Below are 21,460 nucleotides of genomic sequence, written 5' to 3' on the forward strand. Positions count from 1 at the left end.
ATAACAAACAGAGAGCTAATTCCACTAACAGGCATGAATACTGCACTGTATTTTTGACTACAACCACAATCCTTGCAGAATGATGCATTTTACTTCTAAAAAGTGTTTTTTTTTAATTACCTTTGTCATCTTATAGTCATTGAATACTGTGAGAAGAGCAACACATGCTTGCCACAAATATCTACACTGTTGGACATTTCAAAGTTTAAAAGTCCAGTTTCCGAATTAATCAGAATAATAAATAAAAAACATTTAAACATAAGCCATGATGCATGTATGTTTTAAATAACATTTTGGTTTTAATTAATGAGGCAGTAATACTTGTTTGAGGAACTGCAATATACAGAGAGAGGTGAAATAAATAAAGGTTTTACTCTTTGTTAGTATCTCGCTGGTTTTAAAAACAGTCCCTTGTCATTGTGTACAAGTTCTTCAGTTCACTGGGAGGATTAGCAGCAGAGAGTACAAAGGATTCAGGAGTACCCAGCGGTGACTACCTTATGTCAGGAGAAAGAACACTGTCTCAAGGAAATGACAGAAGGGCCGAAGCCGCCTCCACAGGCCCTGAGGTCACAGTCTATCTTCACCTTGCAGCTAAAATGCAATACTGCAAGCTGGAGTTGGTTGGTCCACCTTTAAAAAGAAGAACTCCTTCCTTTCACTTCATGTTTTGGGTTTCTTTGGTAATTCTTTTCCTGAGGACATTTTGTTAACTTGACGGCTTTCAAAATCACAGGTTTGTAGGAAATCCATTTATCACAATTCGTCAGGTCACAACAAATCCCTCCAGTGTCCCCAAGAAGTTCTCACTTAAGTTTTAAATGCACAGTACAAAAATAGAACATCTTTCCTAATTTTTTTATGTAAAAATATTCCTCTGGTTCACCTGCGTCACTTATTTTCCAGGTCACTGCGTTAGGTGGGCTTTTGTGGGTCGAACTCTCTTAGTCCTCCTAGTTACAGTTGTGTATCTGAAAGGCTTTTGTAGTTCTGTGGGGCCTTTTGGATAACGTTTCATAAAATGTACATCCTGCTGGTTTTCTTGTGTTTTTGGACCTTTTCTCGGTCGTCCTTTCTTTGTGAACCCAACATACCAGCCAGGGTATTTTGCTGACATTAATGCTGTGTAGTTGTTTTCTAGGACTTTTTCGATGAAAACACATTCTTTGTTTGTACCGTCAGGCTGTAGACAAACAAAAAGAGAAAAAGATGAAGTAAATGGAAAGTAAATTCATATATAGTATTCTTAAGTTTACAGAGGAAGGAAACATGAAACACGCAGCTATTTTTCCATTTCTCATTCCTGCCAAGCTGTCTTGGAATTAATTAGTTCAGGGAAGACACTTTGAAACTCAATGCTTTTGATCCCAAACTGAATGGGCAATGTTTCCTGTTTTAGAAAAGGGGTCAAGAATTATCAGAAAACCACAGCTAGACACTGGAAACAGTGATGTCTTTTGGCATTAGTCAAGAAAACATTTAAAAAATATTACTGTCAAAGCAGGACTAATCATGTCAAAAACAAATATGAGTTAACATTTCAATGACTATTAACGACATTAATAGCTGAAACGTTGTGTTCCACAGAGAAGCTGAGACTTCATATTTCTAAACTGCCATCCAAAATAGCCAAGGCAGAAAACAAACTTTGGTGGTGTTGTTTAAATGATGTATGAATCTGTGCACTCCTGTATAAACTATCCTGTATTTTCTTTTGTTGCTATATAAATTAAATACTTTAAAACAAATCAGGGTGAACAGCTTTCAAAGAGCAAAGTTTTAAAACCTACAGTTCCAGACTCTGACTTCTACAAATACACAGAAGTGTATAGAAACACACAACACTTTTAGGTTTCATGCCTTTCTTTGAAGGTTACTCATAATATGTGAAATAAATACATAAGTAAATAAAACATATGTGCTTTAGACTTAAATACAGACAAATAATTGGCAGTATTACGGAAAAACACAGAAAGTGTACCTTTCATATATACCCTGATCTCCTGTAAACAAAACAGTGTTTTTTTTATTGTTTGATAACCAGGTAAGTGGGATGGTCCAAAGATAAGTTTCAACCACAACCTGGGCCAGGCAGGCAAATACAAGAAATACAGACAGATCACAAACTAAACAATTATAAAGATTACAGAAAGTATCTAGTATGGCTTACTAGCAGAACAAAAACTTTTATTACAACTAAACTACATGACTATGCAAAGTTATTTGTTACGTTTATAAGCAATGATGGTAGGCATTGAACAACTCAGTTCTGAAATAAAGTAAGGGATTTAGGTGTAGTGTGCTACGTACATAGTCATGTGCTCACCAGTGTCTATAAAGAACTGCCCTAATTCTCATTAGCAACATGACTGAACAGTAACTTCTGGAATGACATCAGGTTACCCAACAACCTAATATCTTCAGGGGCAGAGTTCCAGAAGGCAGGTGTAATTTTGGAAAATGGCCTTTCACAAACAGAAAGAGTAAATGGAGATCTCCGTAAATGGTTACAGTCAGAGGAACAGAGAGAGAGAGAGTAGAAAGTATTTCTAAATGCCATTTGTTGAGGAAAGATGGAGAAGAGATTTTAAGAATTTTAAAGATAAGGGAATGCAAGAGAAGAGAAGGTCTGTCACTGTCAGGGACCCAGTTACTATTAGTACTACAATAGTGCTACCTGTAGTCGAAGGAGGAGTTATTGTATCCACCTGAGCAAGAAAATCATAGAAAAAGCAGTTTCATGTCTAGGAATCAGAATGTTTATAACAATAACATGTCTTGCTTTGGGTGTTAAAAGGTTGGAAATTATGTAGGAAACCTTGAGTTGTGTCAGGACCTTATTTATTTATGACTCAGCTTATGAATGGATATTAAGGTTAGGCTCAAATACCAGGGTATCTTTGGTGCTTAATATTGGGGAGTGGAGTTCCACAGGGTCAGAAACAGAGATGGTAGGAACATTATGGCATTTTAGGGATACCAGATACCACTATGGAAGTTTTCTTTGCGTTGACTAATACTTGGTTTCAATGGAGCCAACTTTACATGGCTGAGAAGTTCATTGGGAAGAAAATGGAAGTTGCTGTTAGCCTGCCAAACATGGTACCAGATGCTGCACTTATCTTCCTTGAATTCAAATAATGTTTTTGGGGAGGGAGCTGCAGCTGCTTCCCAAACTTATATTTGAATTTAAACACGAGTGGCAGCCCATACAAGCTGCGAGATGCTCATATCCCTGGCTTTGAGACAGCGGTCTTCAAGTGCCTTGGACTTGAACACCTGCAGTAGAACCTAACTAACATGGCAACAGTATAAATACTCCAGTACCAATTGGGGCAAATCATGTGGCTTTGTTACAGGTCGAAGAAAATTACTTTCCTTTACCTCCTAAAGTATGATTGGACAGTGATTTATTCAACTGCCAGGCAGGGAAAAATAAAATGATGTCTAAATTGTCAAATCCATAATTCATTTCCATCTGTGTTACTCTGATTACCTCACTGTCACTGTTACCTTTGCCACTGACTAAGAGGTTTCAGAGGCTGCCAGTGAAGTTAAACGGACAGGAAAATGATGGCGTGATATCATTATCCACGGTGGATGTCTGCTTCAACAGATTAAATTGTTTGCTGGCAGCACTGTACATGCCCTTTTGTGAAGCAGAAACATGGATTCTGAGCTACGTAATGAAGAACATATGAAGCTTTTTCATTCAGCAAACATGCCTCGCTGTAGTGCAGTAGTGTAGTACCAAAGTGACACAGAAATAAAATACACTGCCATTATTTATTCTAAATTCAAAACCATAGTGATATGGGAGCACATCACACATTAAACTGGGATCTTTACATGTGGAAACATTCAGGCTTTCTCATCTGGGAGAATATGATGATGAAACTTGCTGGACAGACTGCATGCTCAAAGCATGCTGTATGCATTGTTTCCAGAACCCTTTGTGTATACGCAGTACAATATGTGATTCACTGCATGTACAGTAAATTGTCTTGCAAATGCTTCAGGCTTTCATCTGGGTACAAAAACATGGGTTAAGAATACGGCAGGGTCTCTACTGGCATTTGTGCTGAGAAACAAGCAGGCAATAATAAGGCTAATAAAGAAACAGATGTAGCCAACTGCTTGGGACTTTATTCAGTTCCCTTTTATTATTCCTGGTGATGACTGGAAAGACAGTAGATGAAGCAGGGCAGATGAAACTTTATACAGTTGATCTTATCTTGAGAAATTTCGGCAGTTCCTGGGTGAATTGTGACATGTGAGCTAAGCAATATGTCCTAAGCTGTGCAATATGTCATCAGCCTACCCCAGGTCTTCCTTCCAGTGCACTATGCCCAAAACAGAGCTAACAGGGGGCACCTCAGGGCTATCCTTTTAAGAGGCTTGATCCACCTCACTTTCCCCCTCTACTGAACTGTAGTGGTTCTATTCCAGTGTCCTCCAAGATCACAAGTTTTGTGTCCTGTCACAAACAGGAAGCCCACAGATCATGCAGAGGAATCCCACTTCTACTGCCTGTAGCTGCAGGGTCATTAATTTCTTTGCTGCCCTCAACTCACAAGATAGTTTGAGATGGGGACATTGAATGACTGATAAAATCTGACTTATGTGCAAGAACCCAGTGCTTGCTTCACCATCACAGATCATTTTAACACATAACAGAATATGTTTGCTGCCCCATATCTGCTCATCAGCCTCACATTTCCCTTAACATCACTTATTTGGACGGGTCAGTGGTGCAGCGGTAGCGTTGTCGCCTCACAACAAGAGGTTCTCTGGTTTGATTCTCGGCTGGCTGCCTTCTGTGCAGAGTCTGCATGTCCTCCCTGCATCCATGTGGGTTTCCTCCGGGTGCTTCAGTTTCCTCCCACGTTACAAAGACATGTGTCTGGAGCATTTCTCCCTGAGCCTCCCCTGAAAATTGGCTTTGTTCCCAGTCGGACTTTCCCGGTTAACAAATGTTAAATAAATAAAAAAGGTCTCAGGATATTTAACTTCCTCTGCTAAGGGAAAATGTCTGCTGCTATACCAGAATAGAGAAATCAACTCTATTCTAGGAGACTGCCATGGCCTCAGCTTTGGCAGTACTAATTCTATCCTGTGATTCACACCTAATTATACAAGTATATTTTAGGATGAGTCTGAAATTATATCATCATCGGCAAATAGCAGAGATGTCACCTCTAAGTCTATAAATGGTACAGCCTTCCAACCTAACACCTCTAAGGCTGTAAATGGTACAGCCTTCCAACCTGACACCTCTAAGGCTGTAAATGATACAGCCTTCCAACCTAACACCTCTAAGGCTGTAAATGGTACACCCTTCCAACTTGAGCTGCATCTTACTGTCCTGTCCATGGAAAGTATGAACAGTGCTCATCAGTGGGGGAGCATGGCACCCATCTTGAATTAGTCTGGCTTAGTACCAAGAAATCAGGCACATACTGCATTCATACAGGAATCTGATAGTATACTACAGCAACCACACTAATCCATACTCCAGCAGGACCTCCCACAGAACATGCTACACCACATGGGTATAAGCCTTCTCAAAATCTACAAAACTAGTCTAAACTTATTTAGCAAACTCCTATGACCACTCACAAATGTGCAAGGCTTCAGGACTGACATAGTTTAGACACAATATGTAAATTTTCTCTTGATTCCAAGCTTCAAGTATTGGCTTGAATTTTCTTTTCAGTACTCTGGCATAGGATTTTCTATGAAGGCTGAGGAGTGTGATTTCTTTGCATCTTTGTTCCCCTTTCTTAAAAAGAAAGACCACCTCCTCAGTTTTCCAGTTCAGAGATAGTGCCCCTGGCTGTTATACACCTTGGGCACTGCCTTCAACATCATCAGACATGTTACCCATACTTAAAGTCTTAATACTGCAGAGTATGCAGAACACTGCAGTAATTTTAGCTTCCATGTCTCAACCCACCAGAGACTTCAGACACTTCCTCCTAAGAAAAAGTCATGTCCAAATGGTTAAGGAGTTCCTCCAAATGCTTCTTCCAACTCCTGACATTCTTTTCTGTAGACTTCACCTCTTTACTGTCCTCATACTGAATGACATAGTTGAGGTCCACCTTCCCCCTCGTGATACAGCAAATGATTCCACAGAACCTCATTGTGGTTACAAGATTATCTCTTTCCCATGGCCTCTCTAACTCAGACCTCAACAAAGTTTCACTTAATTCATTATATCTGAGTGACGCCTCTGAGTTTATCTGCAGTTAACTCCTACTGAAGCCTCTAGGCATCAAATATTGCTTGTTCATATTTCCATCAATAATTCCAAAACCACACTATGTACAAGGTTTTAAAAGATTTCCTCTTAAAACTTACACAATAGCAAACTCAACTGCATTAATATTTGACCTCTGTCTAATGCAGGTAAATAGATATTGACTGTTGTTTTTATGATATTAATTTATATCGATATCATTTTTGCATTTTTCGAAATATCTCAACAACCACGTAACACAGACAGAATTCCTTAGCCTGAAATGAAAGCTCTCAGCTAGATGAATAAAATGCTGCTGACAATATATGTATACCTTGAGTGGTTGGTGAGATACTTTAAACTGTTTACAAAATAATACAAATGTAATAGTTACTGTGTTCACTGTGACTTAAAAAATTTGGTTTAAGACCTATAACCTAAAGAATTCTACCAATATAAAAATAGTTTGTGCTGAAGAGTTTGCCATTTACACTTCCTTCATAATCCCTATGGTTCCAGAGATATATGAACATTTGTTTGAAATGTGAGGACATAATGTGATTCTGTCAAAAGGCTTAGGCTCCACCCATTGGAAGCTACAGTGCAAACTTCCTGAGCTCCATTGGAGTGAATGAGTTTTAAGCAGCTCCTGTCCCTGCATCCTTCTTGGCTTTGCAGCATATTTCAGCTGAAACAATGCATCTCAGTTAAATTAGGATAGCCCCCTGCAAGCATTACTCATAATGGTACCTTATTCACATTAGCAGCTTCCATCAATACACGTGTCCATCCACCAGCAGGTCCAGAGGCCCGGGAAAAACACTAAATTACTTGCAAAATAGCATGCGCTCTCTAAATTTAGGCTCACTCCAGATATCTGTGATGATGCAAAGTATTCTCAATAATTCTCTGACTACTCTAGCACAGTCATAGTTCCTTGCCTTCATCTAAGTGACTGAGATCTTGAACAATGTCCACTCAGACTCAAATTCCTAGCCTTCATCTAAGTTCAAGGTTAGTACTAGGTTAACTGCCCTTGCGAGCCATTGTAAGCCTAGCCAATTTTCCCTTGTGAGACTCAAATCCTGCACCTTGTGTTTGTAAGGCAAACACCTTAACCATTAGGCCACCCTCCCAACCAAGTGACTGAGATCTTAAACAATGTCTACTCAGACTCAGTTTCCTAGCCACAGTTCCTTGCCTTCGTCTAAGTGACCAAGTTGTTGAACAATGTCCACTCAGTCTCAGTTCCCTTAGCTTCACTCTAAACACAGCAAAGTCTTCTTGGAAGTTGAACTTATCCTACAGAGAGGCTTCCAACACATGTTAGAAGGAGCTCTCTGATTATGTAGCCCAGGCAGGTATGACCCTGACCTTGAGCAGTATCCTACCTTCACCAAGAATGATGCCACAATACAGAGATAAGATGATCAGCTTTAACAATTGGCTTAAACTCTGGTGTCATTCAAAGGGGATCCAATGTCTGTCTGCCTGGGATGACATGCTGGACAAGCCACGCTGCTTCGCAAGGGACGGCTTGCACCTGTCACCCCTGGGATTCCGGATATTGGCAAAGGCTCTTGCCACTCCCATAGTGCCTTTTTTAGGCAAGGCTCAAATTCTAAACCTACCACCCTAGAACACAAAAAAAGGAAAAAACTAAGGGTAATGCTGCTCAATGCCAGAAGTCTAAATCTCAAAATGCACGCACTCGAGGCCCTTCTCAGTATGGAGAACATCGATGTCTGTGCTGTGACAGAAACCTGGTTCAAGGCTCCTGAGAGCACCCCAGCACTATCAGGTTTTACCTCATATCATGCGTTCCGGTCCCAAAATCCGGACAATACCAAGAAAGGAGGGGGGGTATCCATATTCATCAAGGACACCCACACCTCAAGACTGGTGGCAACGCACGATGCATCGGAGACCATCCAGGTGCAATTAACCATAGGCAAGACTGCTATGCAAATTGTAGCATGTTACAGGCCACCCTCACAAACTCAGGAACCTCACATGGCCTTCCTGAAAACACTAGAGGGATAAATGTATCACCAAACACCATCATACTAGGTGACTTCAATTACCCTAATATAGACTGGGAACACTACTCAAGCCCAAACACCCTAGCCCAAAAGTTCCTGGAATTCATAAACTCAAATGCCATGGAACAACTAGTCACCATCCCCACAAGAGGAAAAACATACTTGATCTCATCATCACGAACATGGGAGCACAATGTTCAACACCGAAGTATACCCCTCACTGGTGAGATCAGATCACAAACTAATCTCGCTGGAGGTCCTCACCCCACCCCACCTGAAATAAAAAGACCACAGTAAAGAACTTCTCGAAAGCCGACTTCACACTTCTAAAGACTAGTGTGGTCTCCTTTAAGGCCCCGAGCCGGCGGAAAACAGTACTCAAGCCGCTGAATCACTTACAAATGCCTTCTACCAGCACCTGCAGGACTGCATGGATAAGGCAATCCCAAGCAAAACAAAGACTCTTTGTGCCAAAGGCAAGCGTCCAGTCTGGTGGACCCCAGCCATAAACAAACTCTACAACAAAAGGAGGAAGCTACTACAAGATAGAGCAAAATCCTTAAAAGGTAAGACACCCTTGATCACTATAAGTAAAAAACTAAGAGCTCATAAAATCATCCAAAGCAAATTTTGAGAGAAAAATAGCTAAAGACTCAAAAGACACTCATAAGGCCTTCTTTAGCTATGTTAGAAACCTGGGAGGAAACTCCCAGATATGCTCAGAACTAGTTCAAAATGATGTGAAGATTACTGATCCTACAGACATTGCCAACATACTGGCTGACAGGTTCAGTGCAAACTTCCCTCCCCAAAAGGAGAGATATCTATACCAAGCGATTGCAGCCCCCAAACATCTCCAACGCCCAAGTGAGAACTGCTCTCTCCAAAGCAAAAAACACAGCATCCATGGGACCTGATGGTGTCCCCGGCTGTGTGCTCCACAAACTCAACGAGGAATTAAACCCACAGCTAGGACAGCTGTTTAATCATAGTCTTACCTCTGGATACGTACCCAGGGAGTGGCTCACTGCAACTGTGGTCCCACTTCACAAAGGCGGTGCCTCCACCGACCCTGGAAATTACTGGCCCATTAGCTTGACAAGCCTTATCTGCAAAGCCATGGAGAGGATCATAATGGACCTCATAAATAAAGACATAGGGAATTTGCAGACTTTGGATCCATCCCAGTTTGGCTTTGTCAAAGGCAGATCATGCCTTCTAAACTTGGCTGACTTTTTCGAAACAGTCACCAAAGCCATTGATGAGGGAAAGGCAGTCCATACAGCCTACCTCGATCTGGCGAAGGCCTTCGATACAATACCCCACTCGGGTATCATTGAAAAACTCATCAGCTTAAATGTTAACCCATACATCACAAGATGGGTTGCAAACTGGCTGAGTGACAGAACCCACAGGGTCAGAGTTGCTGGCGCCATGTCAGACTCAAAGCCTGTCACAAGTGGTGTACCACAGGGCTCAGTCCTGGGCCCACTCTTGTTTGGCATCTACTTTTCCGAAGTACAAGCAACCACAGTAGGGTCATGGCTGACAAAGTTTGCAGATGACTGCAAACTGGGCGCCATAGTAGAAAACACATCTGACACAGATATCCTTCAGAAGGGTCTCACAGAAACGGATAACTGGTGCCAGAGCCATGGCCTAAAGTTAAATGCCAAAAAATGCATAGTCATACCCTTCGGGAAAAACAAGGTTACCCCTAGCTACCAAATAGGTGGCAATCCACTGAGCACAGAAGAAGTTATCAGGGACCTGGGGACCCAGGTTGATAGTAGTCTGTCATTCGACACCCATGTAGCTAAAGTAGTTAGAAAGACCTTCTACATTGCCCACCTTATCATGAAGGGATTCTCATCTAGATCAAGGGAGGTCATAGTCTTCCTATACTCATCACTCATCAGACCAATGATTGAGTACAATGCCCTATTCGGAATGTATCTGACCCGACACTTGCAGCAGCTGGAGAGGCCACAAAAGTTCCTCACCAAAAGGATAAAGGGTCTCAAACATCTGTCCTATGCTGCCCGACTGAAAGAACTCCAGCTCTATTCAGTCGCCACCGCTTGCTCAGAGGTGACCTTTGCCTAACATACAAGGCCATGTCAAACCCAGATTTGATGAATATGCTTCACCTCAAAAAATCTAGATCCGTCAGAGCCACAAGGGCGGGAGACTTAAACCTCGACACGGCTATTAATAGGACGTGCTGGAGGGATAGATTCATCACCCAAAGACTCCCTATGCTGTGGAACAAAATCCCGGTATATGTGAGGCAGAGCACCTCGCTGGCCTTGTTCAAGAGAAATCTTGACCAATGGATGGGAGATCGCAGATATACCCCAGGGATTATCTCAGTGTCACTGATAGACAGAGGCACAGCAAAATAATGGGTATAGTTCCCCATACTAAAGGGGTGGCGTAAGCCACAAAACTATGGGCTAGGCTTGTAAATGCCCTCGGGCAGATAGCCTAGTATGAACCTATGAACCTATGAACCTATGTTCCCAGAAGACTATCTCTGATCATTTGCATCTCCAAGATCTATTTAACCAAAAGATTCCATACAGCAAATCACTGCCAAAGGATGATCAGCTCATAGTTCGGCCTTTATCTTAATCTAAATGTAAATAATGTACATACTCAGGGCTGCTGTCATAGCCATAAAAGTTTTCATCACTCAAAGCCATGGGGTGTTCTGTTGCCAAATGCATACATGGGCCACTTTGTCTTTAAACCTGGAGTTTACTATGAGCAGTCAATGACTTTTACAGAAGTCCATTAACAACCCATGACTTAATTTCAGATCAAGGGGATTGTCCTTCCTAATCATGCCCTTCTGGTTAGCTCTGCAATTCCCCTCATAAGCATTGTAGTCTCCCAGTAAGACTAAATCAGCAGGTGGCACCATCCTGGGCCTATTGCCCACCTTCTCCAAAGGGCTGAGTTGTCTGTATAGCTGTTCTATGTGTAAATAAAAACAGGTGTCTGTCTTTCTCTATGAGACTCACAGCTAATCTGAAACAACTCTCTCAACAGCTAGGAAAAACTCATGTGCATGTTCCTCAGCTGTGATCATCAGAGAATTTCCGCAACCGCCTCGGATGTCTGATAAGGAGCAATTCTAGAACAGCAGCAAGACAACTGCTGATGAAGTAGTCTGAATCCAAAGCTGATTTTGTACAATTTTTTACAGTCTTACTGAATATAGTCATACTTTTCCATTTCAAGCACCTGCACATTCTCCTTCACCACCAATGAGGTAACATTCTACATCCTAAAACCATTTTCTAGGTTTATATTGGCTGCGCCCCTTCCCCTTACACCTTCTGTCTGTCTGTTACTACATCTGACTGCCCATCCCTCACTTTGCAAGTTGCAATCACACAACATAACTTGCCACAGCCATTTTAGTCTGAACCTTGCTGGGTTTCATGGATGGCTTGGTTACCGCACTCAGCATAACTAGCTATAGCAATTTTAGTCTGAACCTTGCTGGGTTTCATGGATGGCTTGGTTACCGCACACAGCATAACTAGCTATAGCAATTTTAGTCTGAACCTTGCTGGGTTTCATGGATGGCTTGGCTACCAGGCATTCACCTGTGGATATCACTCTGAGACTTTGCTGTAGAGGTTGACCGTGGTGGACCTAATCCATACAGCAACCTTGTACTCAATGAAAAAAAAACATTCTTTGGGGGGGGGTTCTAACAGTTGCTTTTTCTTCCCTAATCCAAGACCAAATCACCAAGGAAGACCCTACCAAGAAGCTCAATGCTCAAATAAAATAGCTCGGTGATTCACTGGGACACACAAGCTCCTATGCTATGACAAGATTATGGTCCCATGTTGTCTCTGACCCCCCCCCCCCCCACACACACACACACACACACACCAAACTTTAGTCTCTCTCAACTTCCATGAGTTCTAGTCAGGTTTCTATGACATTCCAAGCTCTCACTTTTTTAAAGCAGCTCACCTTAATGTCAAAGATGCTGTTCAAGTTTTGCGGTTAGAATAAAATATAGCCTCTGTCCCTCTTTTCTGTCATAATCAAAATGAAAGAAGTGAAATGAGACTGTTAAAATTTATAACAGACAATTAAACTAATTTTTTAACACTTACACCTCAGCAAAAGATCACGTACCTGGGTAAAACATTTGATTAATTTTTTTGCAGTCATAAAATGTACCCATCCTCCATTTTATTTGCAGTTTTTTCTAAAAAAATATAGCCCCTTATATTGCCTCCAAAATTATACTGTGTTTTAAAAACAAGGACGGGGGGAGGGGTAAAATTTAATTTACTTTCACGGCCTGCGGACTGCATCAGTATATTTTCTTCATTCCTACATACTTACCTCATGTAATAGTTTCTATGAATTTATAGACCATTTAATAGCAGACGAAACCTAGAAAACAAGTTTAATGAGCACATTATGCTTGCATATTTGCTTAAGTATTGCTTTAATCACAATATTTTATTATTTCTTTAAAGCCTTAAATGTCATGAGAAATAGCTTTGGAAGTAAAACAATGTACACTTAAACATCAAAAGTGTTTGGAAAGGTTGAGGCATATGTAGTGGGTCTTTCTACTGATTTTCTGCCTCTTAATTAACGTCACATTCACTTCAATCGACTTGTTGACTATTTAGCACTGCACTCGCTGTGGATGGGGTTTGGAGTGAATGTGACCATGGCATTACTCTACAAGTGACACGTATAGTACTTTCTGTTTGACTGTGGTCACATGAATTTGAGGTCTAAGCTGTGTAAAGATACTGTGGATGCTGAGGTTAAGGCAGTGGTGAAAATGGTTGTGCCTCTAATGTCTTATTTCCCTATTTAATGTTACTATATTTTATGGGATGATTAGCAGGGAAGCAACCAGCTCATTGCACAATAGTGTGCTTGTTAAGTCCTGCTGCTTGTATGATCGTTTACAAAAATGTTGTGCCACTAGCTGTGTAACACATACCAAGCACAGACCTACAAGTGCCACACAGACTGCTGCACAGTTGTTAGTGAAATGTGATGCTGCCTCACAAGAATGTTACAGATTTTTGTAAATCATATGCTGGTCGGTGTGCAATATATATATTGTTAAATAAATGTAGTACCACCATACAATGACAATATGAAAAAGCAGTAGTGTAGAAGATATTGGAAGCTAATGGCAAAGCCTACTACAATTTCCTTACAGATTAAATGTTGCCAGAATGTGCAATACATGTCAGCAGAGAACAGTATCACTGTAATATTACAGCAGCGCCCCCTGCAGTCACTAAGGAGTTCAACTTCATGGGTGCCAGAACTAAGTGGACCTTCAGTGCATATCAGATATGATCAGAATCTGTTAACACATGACTTTAGAAAATGGACAGCGCAGTGGTAGCGTTGTTGCCTCACAGCAAGAGGTTCTCCGGTTCAATTCTCGGCTGGGATGCCTTGTGTGCAGAGTCTGCATGTCCTCCTTGGGTTTGTGTGGGTTTCCTCCGGGTGCTCCGGTTTCCTCCCATGTTACAAAGACATGCATCCGAAGTGTTTCTCCCTGGGTCTCTGCTGAAAATTGGCTTTGTTGCAAGTCAGACTTTCCCAGTTAACAAATGTTAAATAAAATTGCATCAAACAAATTGCTCACTAACAGCCACTGGTGCTGTAAGGGCTCAGCACACAGAAGGTACTGTGAGACCCAAGTTAAACATGATGCACTATTTGTGCTGATTTGATGTAGCTACCTGGTATAACATAGGCTGACACCAAACTACATTGTAAAAAATAAGTGAGCAGCAAGGTATCATGGGCATTATACTCAATGCTAGGATGCAGGAACCGGTGGTATTTTAAGTCTCAAAAGTAGAAGGTATGTACTGTAAGCTGATTAAATTTTTTAGTTTTTGGTCTTCCACTATGGATTATCTTAAAACAAAGACTTTGTATGAAAATCCCCACACAGCCATATGGGAGAGACTTTTTTCATGAAGATAAACGGTCTTTCGGCTTTTCCCGGTTAGGGGTCGCCACAGCTGAACTCCGGCCCACTAATGATTGGCAGCGAATTTTTATGGTGTTGAGTTGCCAGCCCAGTGCCCAACCTTCAAGGAAGGCAAACACACACATGCACCTACCCGAATGTCTTCTAAATTCATTCGACCATGGGGAGGACATCCAGACTCCGCAGAGAAGGTGCTCCAGCAGAGAATCAAACCGGAAAAACTCTTGCTATGAGGCAACAATGCTAACCGCTGCACTGGTGCAAACTAAACTTATAGAATATCAGAAGATTAGTAAATTATTTATTTATTTTATTTATTTAACATTTGTTTACTGGGAAGGTACGACTAGGACAAAGCCCATTTTCGGCAGAGGCCCGGGAAAAACACTAAATTACTTGCAAAATAGCATGCGCTCTCTAAATTTAGGCTCACTCCAGATATCTGTGATGATGCAAAGTATTCTCAATAATTCTCTGAGAGAGTGGAGAGCATATGCTTTACAATAGTGAAACAAAATATCTTATTTCTAAAGACCATGTTGGTTTTAACATCGGCATTGGTGTTATTATCAATTACTACTATTTTGATGAGCATAACTGAGAAAAAGGGGAAAGAAAAAATGAATTTATTATGGCGACTTCTTAGACAGACCTCCTTCTGATAAATATACTACCTTGTAAATTTTATATATATATATATATATATATATTTTTTTTTTTTTTTTTGTTAGTTGGATTATTTCTGTGGAAATGACAGACTTAATACTTGTGCAAGTCCGACGGCTGGCTTAGAGAATTTAGGAGCTACTAACACACTGTTTCCTGTGGTCTAGTGGTACAAGGATTGATTCCCTCAGCCTTTGTTGTCTAACTGTGTGACTCTGAGCAAGTCATTTAACCAGACACTGCTCCTGTGAGGAGTCTGGAAAGGGCCCATGGAGATCAGTGCTCTACCCCGGAAAACAAATAAGAACAGTTACTGCACACATTTCTGGGAAGGGTAATTTTACTTCAGGAAATTTATAGTTACTTTGTTACTGCTACTGATGACCCCTCCATTGGAATATAATATACCAGATTAATTTGTGAAAATTGCCAGCCTATTAGAGATGTATGGTTTGAATCGCTGAGCTAATGAAGTTCACAATGCATATTTCAAGTACATCACATGGCATAAGATGGGTAAATGATCAGATGCTCATTTTTATGTAGGCAAAGCCAGAGAGTTGTAATCAAATGCATAAGTTCACCTGAAAAACTGGACAGGTTTTAAAAGTCTGCTGTACATGTGTTTTCACTTTTTAATTTCTCCAAGTCTTTTGGGTTTCTAAATACCATGATAGGAATAGACCCCATTCCTAAGTCAATGTATAATTAAGGTTCATGAAATTAATATTTTTCAGTCTTTGATGTTAGCCAGATGTGCTCTTCACAGCACCTGCAATGTGCCCAGTAATGACTCCTTCTGCAATTCGTACAGACCTACATGTATTGGTAACATATCTAAGTATGAATGTAAATTTTTTTATAAGACCCATTGCTCCTACTACTATTACTACTGGAACTGTCTGGGTATCTTTCTTCCACACCGCCCTTGTTTCTGCCTGCAAATCCTGGTACTTTACGACTTTGTGTCTCTCTGTATGTAAGACACTGTAGTCACAGGATGTATCGATTTCAATAATCAATGCTACTTTTGTCCTATATGTACAGTGCTCTGAACATCCAGATGCCACACTATCAGACCTAAGGAGCTAGAAACACTATAACCAAAGTTATTGTGGATCAGTTCCAACAGTGCATCTCTGTAATGTTTTCAAATGGTACCCCTAAAACTGTACTAAGAAGGTCAATGTTGGACTATGGCAAGTCCTACGAGAAGTATCATGATCAAATCAGCAGATGACATATGGACCCTACATACACACTCTGGCTAGGCTTATAAATGCCCTAGGGCAGATAGCCTAGTATGAACCAATGAACAGGTGAAAGTACCAATTTCTGTGAAGGGACTAGTGGAGTGCAATACTGTTTGGGTGCAGATGTACTATGGTTAGGAAACGTAAGGCAGATTATCAGAAAGCAGAGCTATAACGAGTAAGATAACAGTTGTGCCTCACAACAAAGTAGCAATGTTATAATGAGCAGGACAACATCAGTACAAAGCAGCACTTTAAGTTTAGACATTAAGGCTCTGGACATCTTACAATGAAACAGCATTATATTACAGTGCAGTATATCACTGCAGTGCCCCTAGTGGGAGTAGGCATAGTGCACTCTTGACCTTTGCATACCAGTGCCACAAGTAAGCTTATGTTCAAGGTTCTCTGCAATACCTCTCAGTTTTCACCTCTAGAGTTATAGACAGAGTTAAATAATTAGGGTAATTAGGGAAACATTTTAAATGCTATTACTAATAGCTTAGAATTTCACAAAATAATTTCCAGTTTTAGGTGTGTTAGAGCAAAGGTTGATGAATAAAATAGGTACGTCCATTCAAAATCAGGATTGTTGAGCACACAAAATGTAAATGTATTTATTATGAGGCTTCTAGTAGTGTGATTCTGTAACTGTGAAGGTAAAAGTTAAAAGGCATTGCAGAGTAACATGAGCATACCTTAAATGGAGTGACATAATTTGTCTTGTAATTTTGTAAATCTCACATAGTCACAATGACTGAAGTATGCTACCAGAAAACTGTAGTGTTGTAGCTCCACCCCAACCCAATATTATAAAAAGTACAGTATCACAGAACCTATTGTCATTAATCTTAAACGTTTGTTCTTGTTGACACATTAGTTGGCATCCAAATGTCCGCCACATTTTCCTGAGTCAAACTATTTAGTTTCAACCTGGATAAGCTTGACAAACTTGGGAAGGAACCCTGCACAAAGAAGTGTAATTAGGAGAAAACCACTACAACCAAACACATAAATCTTTAAGGTGTTTCTTTTTTTACCCAATTGCAGGCAATATCCAAATAATTAATCTAATTATGTCAATTCCCACATGGGCCAGGTCCCTCCCACCTCCCCAGGACTTTAAGTATCCTTATCCCTATTCTATACGTCTCCCCATTACTATTCACTCAAAATATTCCCTGGTAGCCAAGTACTTGGAAGCATGGAATCTGCTCTAGAGCCTTCTGGGATTATTTAGTACTGAATGTTGCGCACCCGCAGGTGTAGCAGAAGTAGATATGGGTTCCTCCCTACCTGACTCTGGTGACATCCCTATAGGCCCAACACACCAAGGTGGCAAGAATGACAGATTTTATTCTAGGTGACACATCTAGCTTAAAAGACAATAGCACAACCACAAACAAATTATTTCAACAGTGCACCAGTTAGCAATAAGGCAAGGTGAGATATGCATGCAATGAAAACATACATTCACCCTCTTCCCCAAAACTCAACAGAAAAAGGTCTTGACATACAAACATGCACAAAGAAGGCAAAATCAATGAGCAGTAAAACTTTATAATGCAGCAATACAAACACAGGAAAAATGCAATGTCATTAAGCAATAAAAGAGTTATAATACAACAATACAGATATGAGAAAATGCAATGTCATTGAGCAGCAAAATTCTTGAAGGCAGCAGTGCTAACACGAGCAAAATCCAATGTCATTGAACAATGAAGATTTATAATACAACAATATAAATATGAGAAAATGCAATGTCACTGAGTAATGCTAACATGCTCAACCCCCTCGATCAATTCTAAACAGACCAACTATTATACCCTGTTCACTGGCCAGTGTCTACTTACAGTCTTGCTGCCGGCATGATGGGGCCCAAGTTGGAGAGCATATGGATCCCAGTTATTTGTAATCCACAAAGCATTTGGGGGGGATCCACAATCTTATAAAAATATAAAATGACAGCCAGAGCCTCTCACCACTCCATTGAAAATATCCTAGTGGCCAGGCACCGTGATTCCTCTAATGAGAAAAGTAGAAAAATCACCTGCCAGAGCTCTGGTAATCATCTATGGCTTCTCTGTACTAGGCCCAAAGGAACTCCTTTTCTTGCTGAATCATATGCAGGTGTGGAACTACTGGTTTCAGACTTCTCTCCTGATTCCACAAAACACCATCATCCAGGATTTCAGCAAGAGACAGACACAATCTGCTACTTCACTTCCCTATCCCAAAGCACTAGAAAAGAAGATCCAGTCATGCTGCAAGGCCCTTTTTCCCTTCAGCTACGTGTTTCAGTCTTCCCTGTTTTAGCTAGTGTTCCAGTCTCCTCTTTCATTTTCAGAATTGTCTTTTATATTCCTGAAAAGGAGCTCCACCTTGTGGTGTAATGGAAAACTACAGTCTATTACTTCTACAATAAAATATAGTGGGAGCTACATGAAATTTAGACAGAGGCAACAATTAGATGTCTGCCTAATCTCACATAATGCCTAGGACCCATTTCACTGACCACCCTATAGGACATTTCAAGTAAGGAGCACTGGTGTCTTCTGGTCAAAACCAGACTGAATGGCACTGCGGCCCTATCATTTTCAGTGATATATGAATAGTTCCCAAAAAGAACAGCCACGTGAAATCCACAAGTACAGAAGTATGCTTTCATACAGGTTGTCAAAAGTAACATCTGTTGTCTGCAATAACTGCAGAATGGTAAATTTTGTTCAAATCCCATTTCAAACACTTGGTTTCATTTAATACAGGACTTAAAAATCTGGTTGTGTGGTATCAAAACTGCATTTGTTTACTTATTTTTAGTAAACAGACAACCCTGCTGGTCACCATGCCATTTCTTTTTAGAGAATATCTGGAGATAATAGGTAAAAACTGAAAAGTAAAATAAGAACAGGTATATCTAGTATGCAAAAGTAGTGCAATATTTGCTTGAATATGTAAAGTACAGGTGCTTTATCTATAAAAACACAGTAAAGCATGACACAGATGATAAATGCACTTATAGAAATATGAAAATGTAGTCTATCATGTTTGCCCAAAGACAGTAGGCAGTTCCTGTGTTCACGTCCATCCTGTATCCCTGTTCCATCCCATATTCTACTTATTTGGGATTCTCAGTGTTTAAACAGTGAGCTACACTCTGTCCCTGCAGTGTTAAGGTGCAGCACTCCTAATATATATCTGCCGATCCTACAAGTGGCAGCAGTTACTTGGCCCCTCTATCTGTGCCTGCTGCAACAGTCCTGGTCTCATCACTGAGCAGGTTGATCTTTGTCTCCAACTTCAATGAGGTTATCTAAAACAAATATCCTAAACACATAGGGTCCCAGCATTAAACACACTGCTTACTGGCTTTCTGCTGTACAGTTCACCATTAATTGCCACACAGCTTCCTCCCCTGCTCACCATTTGGACCCTAGACTCTATATACTCTTACATTCCCCACTAATATCATGTGCAGTGCTATGTCAAACAGAATTGGTTTGAAGTATTGCTGATTCATATCCACTAGGGAATCAGCATTCCAACAGTCTCTCTGTCAATTACATCCTCATGACTTTCCTTGGGATGAAGGAGCAGTGAGAACCCTGTAGCTTCCTGGTTACTTCTTACACCCTCATCTGAGAAAGGAGACAAGGATCACAATCTTTCAAGCCTGAAGCTACTTTTCATATTCTACACACAGATGTCTACCTTGACATCTGTTTTTTAGCTTATTTGATGGTATATTTTCTGAACTGCGTTTCATCTTCCCATAAGTCCCTGCAGTTCATTCTTTGCTTCCTCTCTGATCACCTTGCAGCCTGTCATTTTTTCGCTCATCAGCACTGACCTACATTCCATTGATGACATCTTTAAATGTCATTCATCTGAAAAATACCCAGGTAAATAATTTATTCACTGTGCTGTACTTGAGCTCTATAATTCTTAACCTTCTAACATCCGTTCTCCCAATAAATTGATGTCCTATTGATTCTAAATTCTCCAAGGAATCTGAAGAATCTATTTTGCCCATCACTGATCTCTGCCTGATTCTTTGCCATCAGCTTCCTTCACATGCCAGGTGACCTGTGATGGTCTCTTTAAAGGCACATTATGTGCTTTCCCCAGTTTTCATTCTTATTTAAATCTTTTTCTTTCTAATTAATACCAACAATCTTTAGATTTAATCAAAAGTATTGATTCTTCCTCTCATATTTTTGTCTTGTCCTGGTGGCTGGTTTAATTCCTATGATTTTTCTGTCTTTCTCTTCTTGGTATATTAAATTGTTCCCATTGTACTTTTTCTGTGATGTGCCCCACATCACAACCTCTCTACTCTACCATATCACATCTTATTCTATTTCAAAATTTACAGAAATCTAACCTACTATGGTACTAAAGTTCCATCCCTGCGGTCCTCTCTAGTAGCATTTTCTTTTATTTATACTTTTATTTAAACTTTTCAGCAATGATGTGGCTCACAAGATCAAGGGTTCTTGTACTACATATGGAAACTTTAATGTAGCCAGTCAGCTAGCATGGTTTAATGAAGTGGAATGAGATCAGCATATTAAAAAAAATAGCCCACATAGATAGAAAAATAATATGGAAGCCATCCCACTACACTTTGCTGAGCATAAATTTGGCAAGGTTTCAAATTGATTTCAATTTTTTATACTGGAAACCCCAGCCTCGGCATTATCTATTTGCACTCTGGCAATGATTTGCTGTGTGCGGGCTATTTCCTGCAGTTGTATGACCATGAAGTTAGTAAATCTATGTACGAAGGGTTATAGATGATGAAGATGATGAAGTGGCCCACATTGGGAGTGTAGCAGGCATTATTTCCAGCAACAAAAGACCTTCTGAAGTGATTTCAGCAAACTCAAACTCTGATCAGTTTATTTGATCTGGATTAATCTTCAGCTATTTCACTGCTAAGGGAATTTTTTTGTGTTATAACAGTGATTTTATGTATGTGATTCTATAAGTAATTGTTGATTCCCACAACAATTGACCCTCACCTAACTGGCATCAAAACACTGACCATGCAAAGGTCAACAACACTGAAACATCAGCAAGCACAACAGCAAATGCAAGCGCAACACCCTTGAATTGCAATTGCTACAACAGCAAGAAACAAAAGCAGAAAAGTACCAGCAAACATCACTTCTCATCAATTACGTATCAAAACCTACATTAATGTGTTGTGGACCTCAGTACCCGCCCTCCCACACTCATCAAT

The 21,460-nt window shown here is 40.4% G+C and overlaps 1 protein-coding gene across 1 annotated transcript in view; it reads right to left on the reverse strand.

The window, feature by feature from the left end:
- Positions 1-300: 300 nt before the first annotated feature.
- The window catches only part of FGF18 (fibroblast growth factor 18), a 172,458-nt gene continuing 151,298 nt past the window's right edge, over positions 301-21,460 (reverse strand). Inside the window, exon 5 of the mRNA XM_044069001.1 lies at positions 301-1,183. Within this exon, the coding sequence (XP_043924936.1) occupies positions 908-1,183 (276 nt within the window). The 3' untranslated portion in view covers positions 301-907. The remainder of the gene's footprint in view (positions 1,184-21,460) is intronic.

The sequence above is a fragment of the Protopterus annectens genome, chromosome 4.part0, assembly GCF_019279795.1.
Source record: "Protopterus annectens isolate FY-2018-M chromosome 4.part0, PAN1.0, whole genome shotgun sequence".
Taxonomy (NCBI): Eukaryota; Metazoa; Chordata; order Ceratodontiformes; family Protopteridae; genus Protopterus; species Protopterus annectens.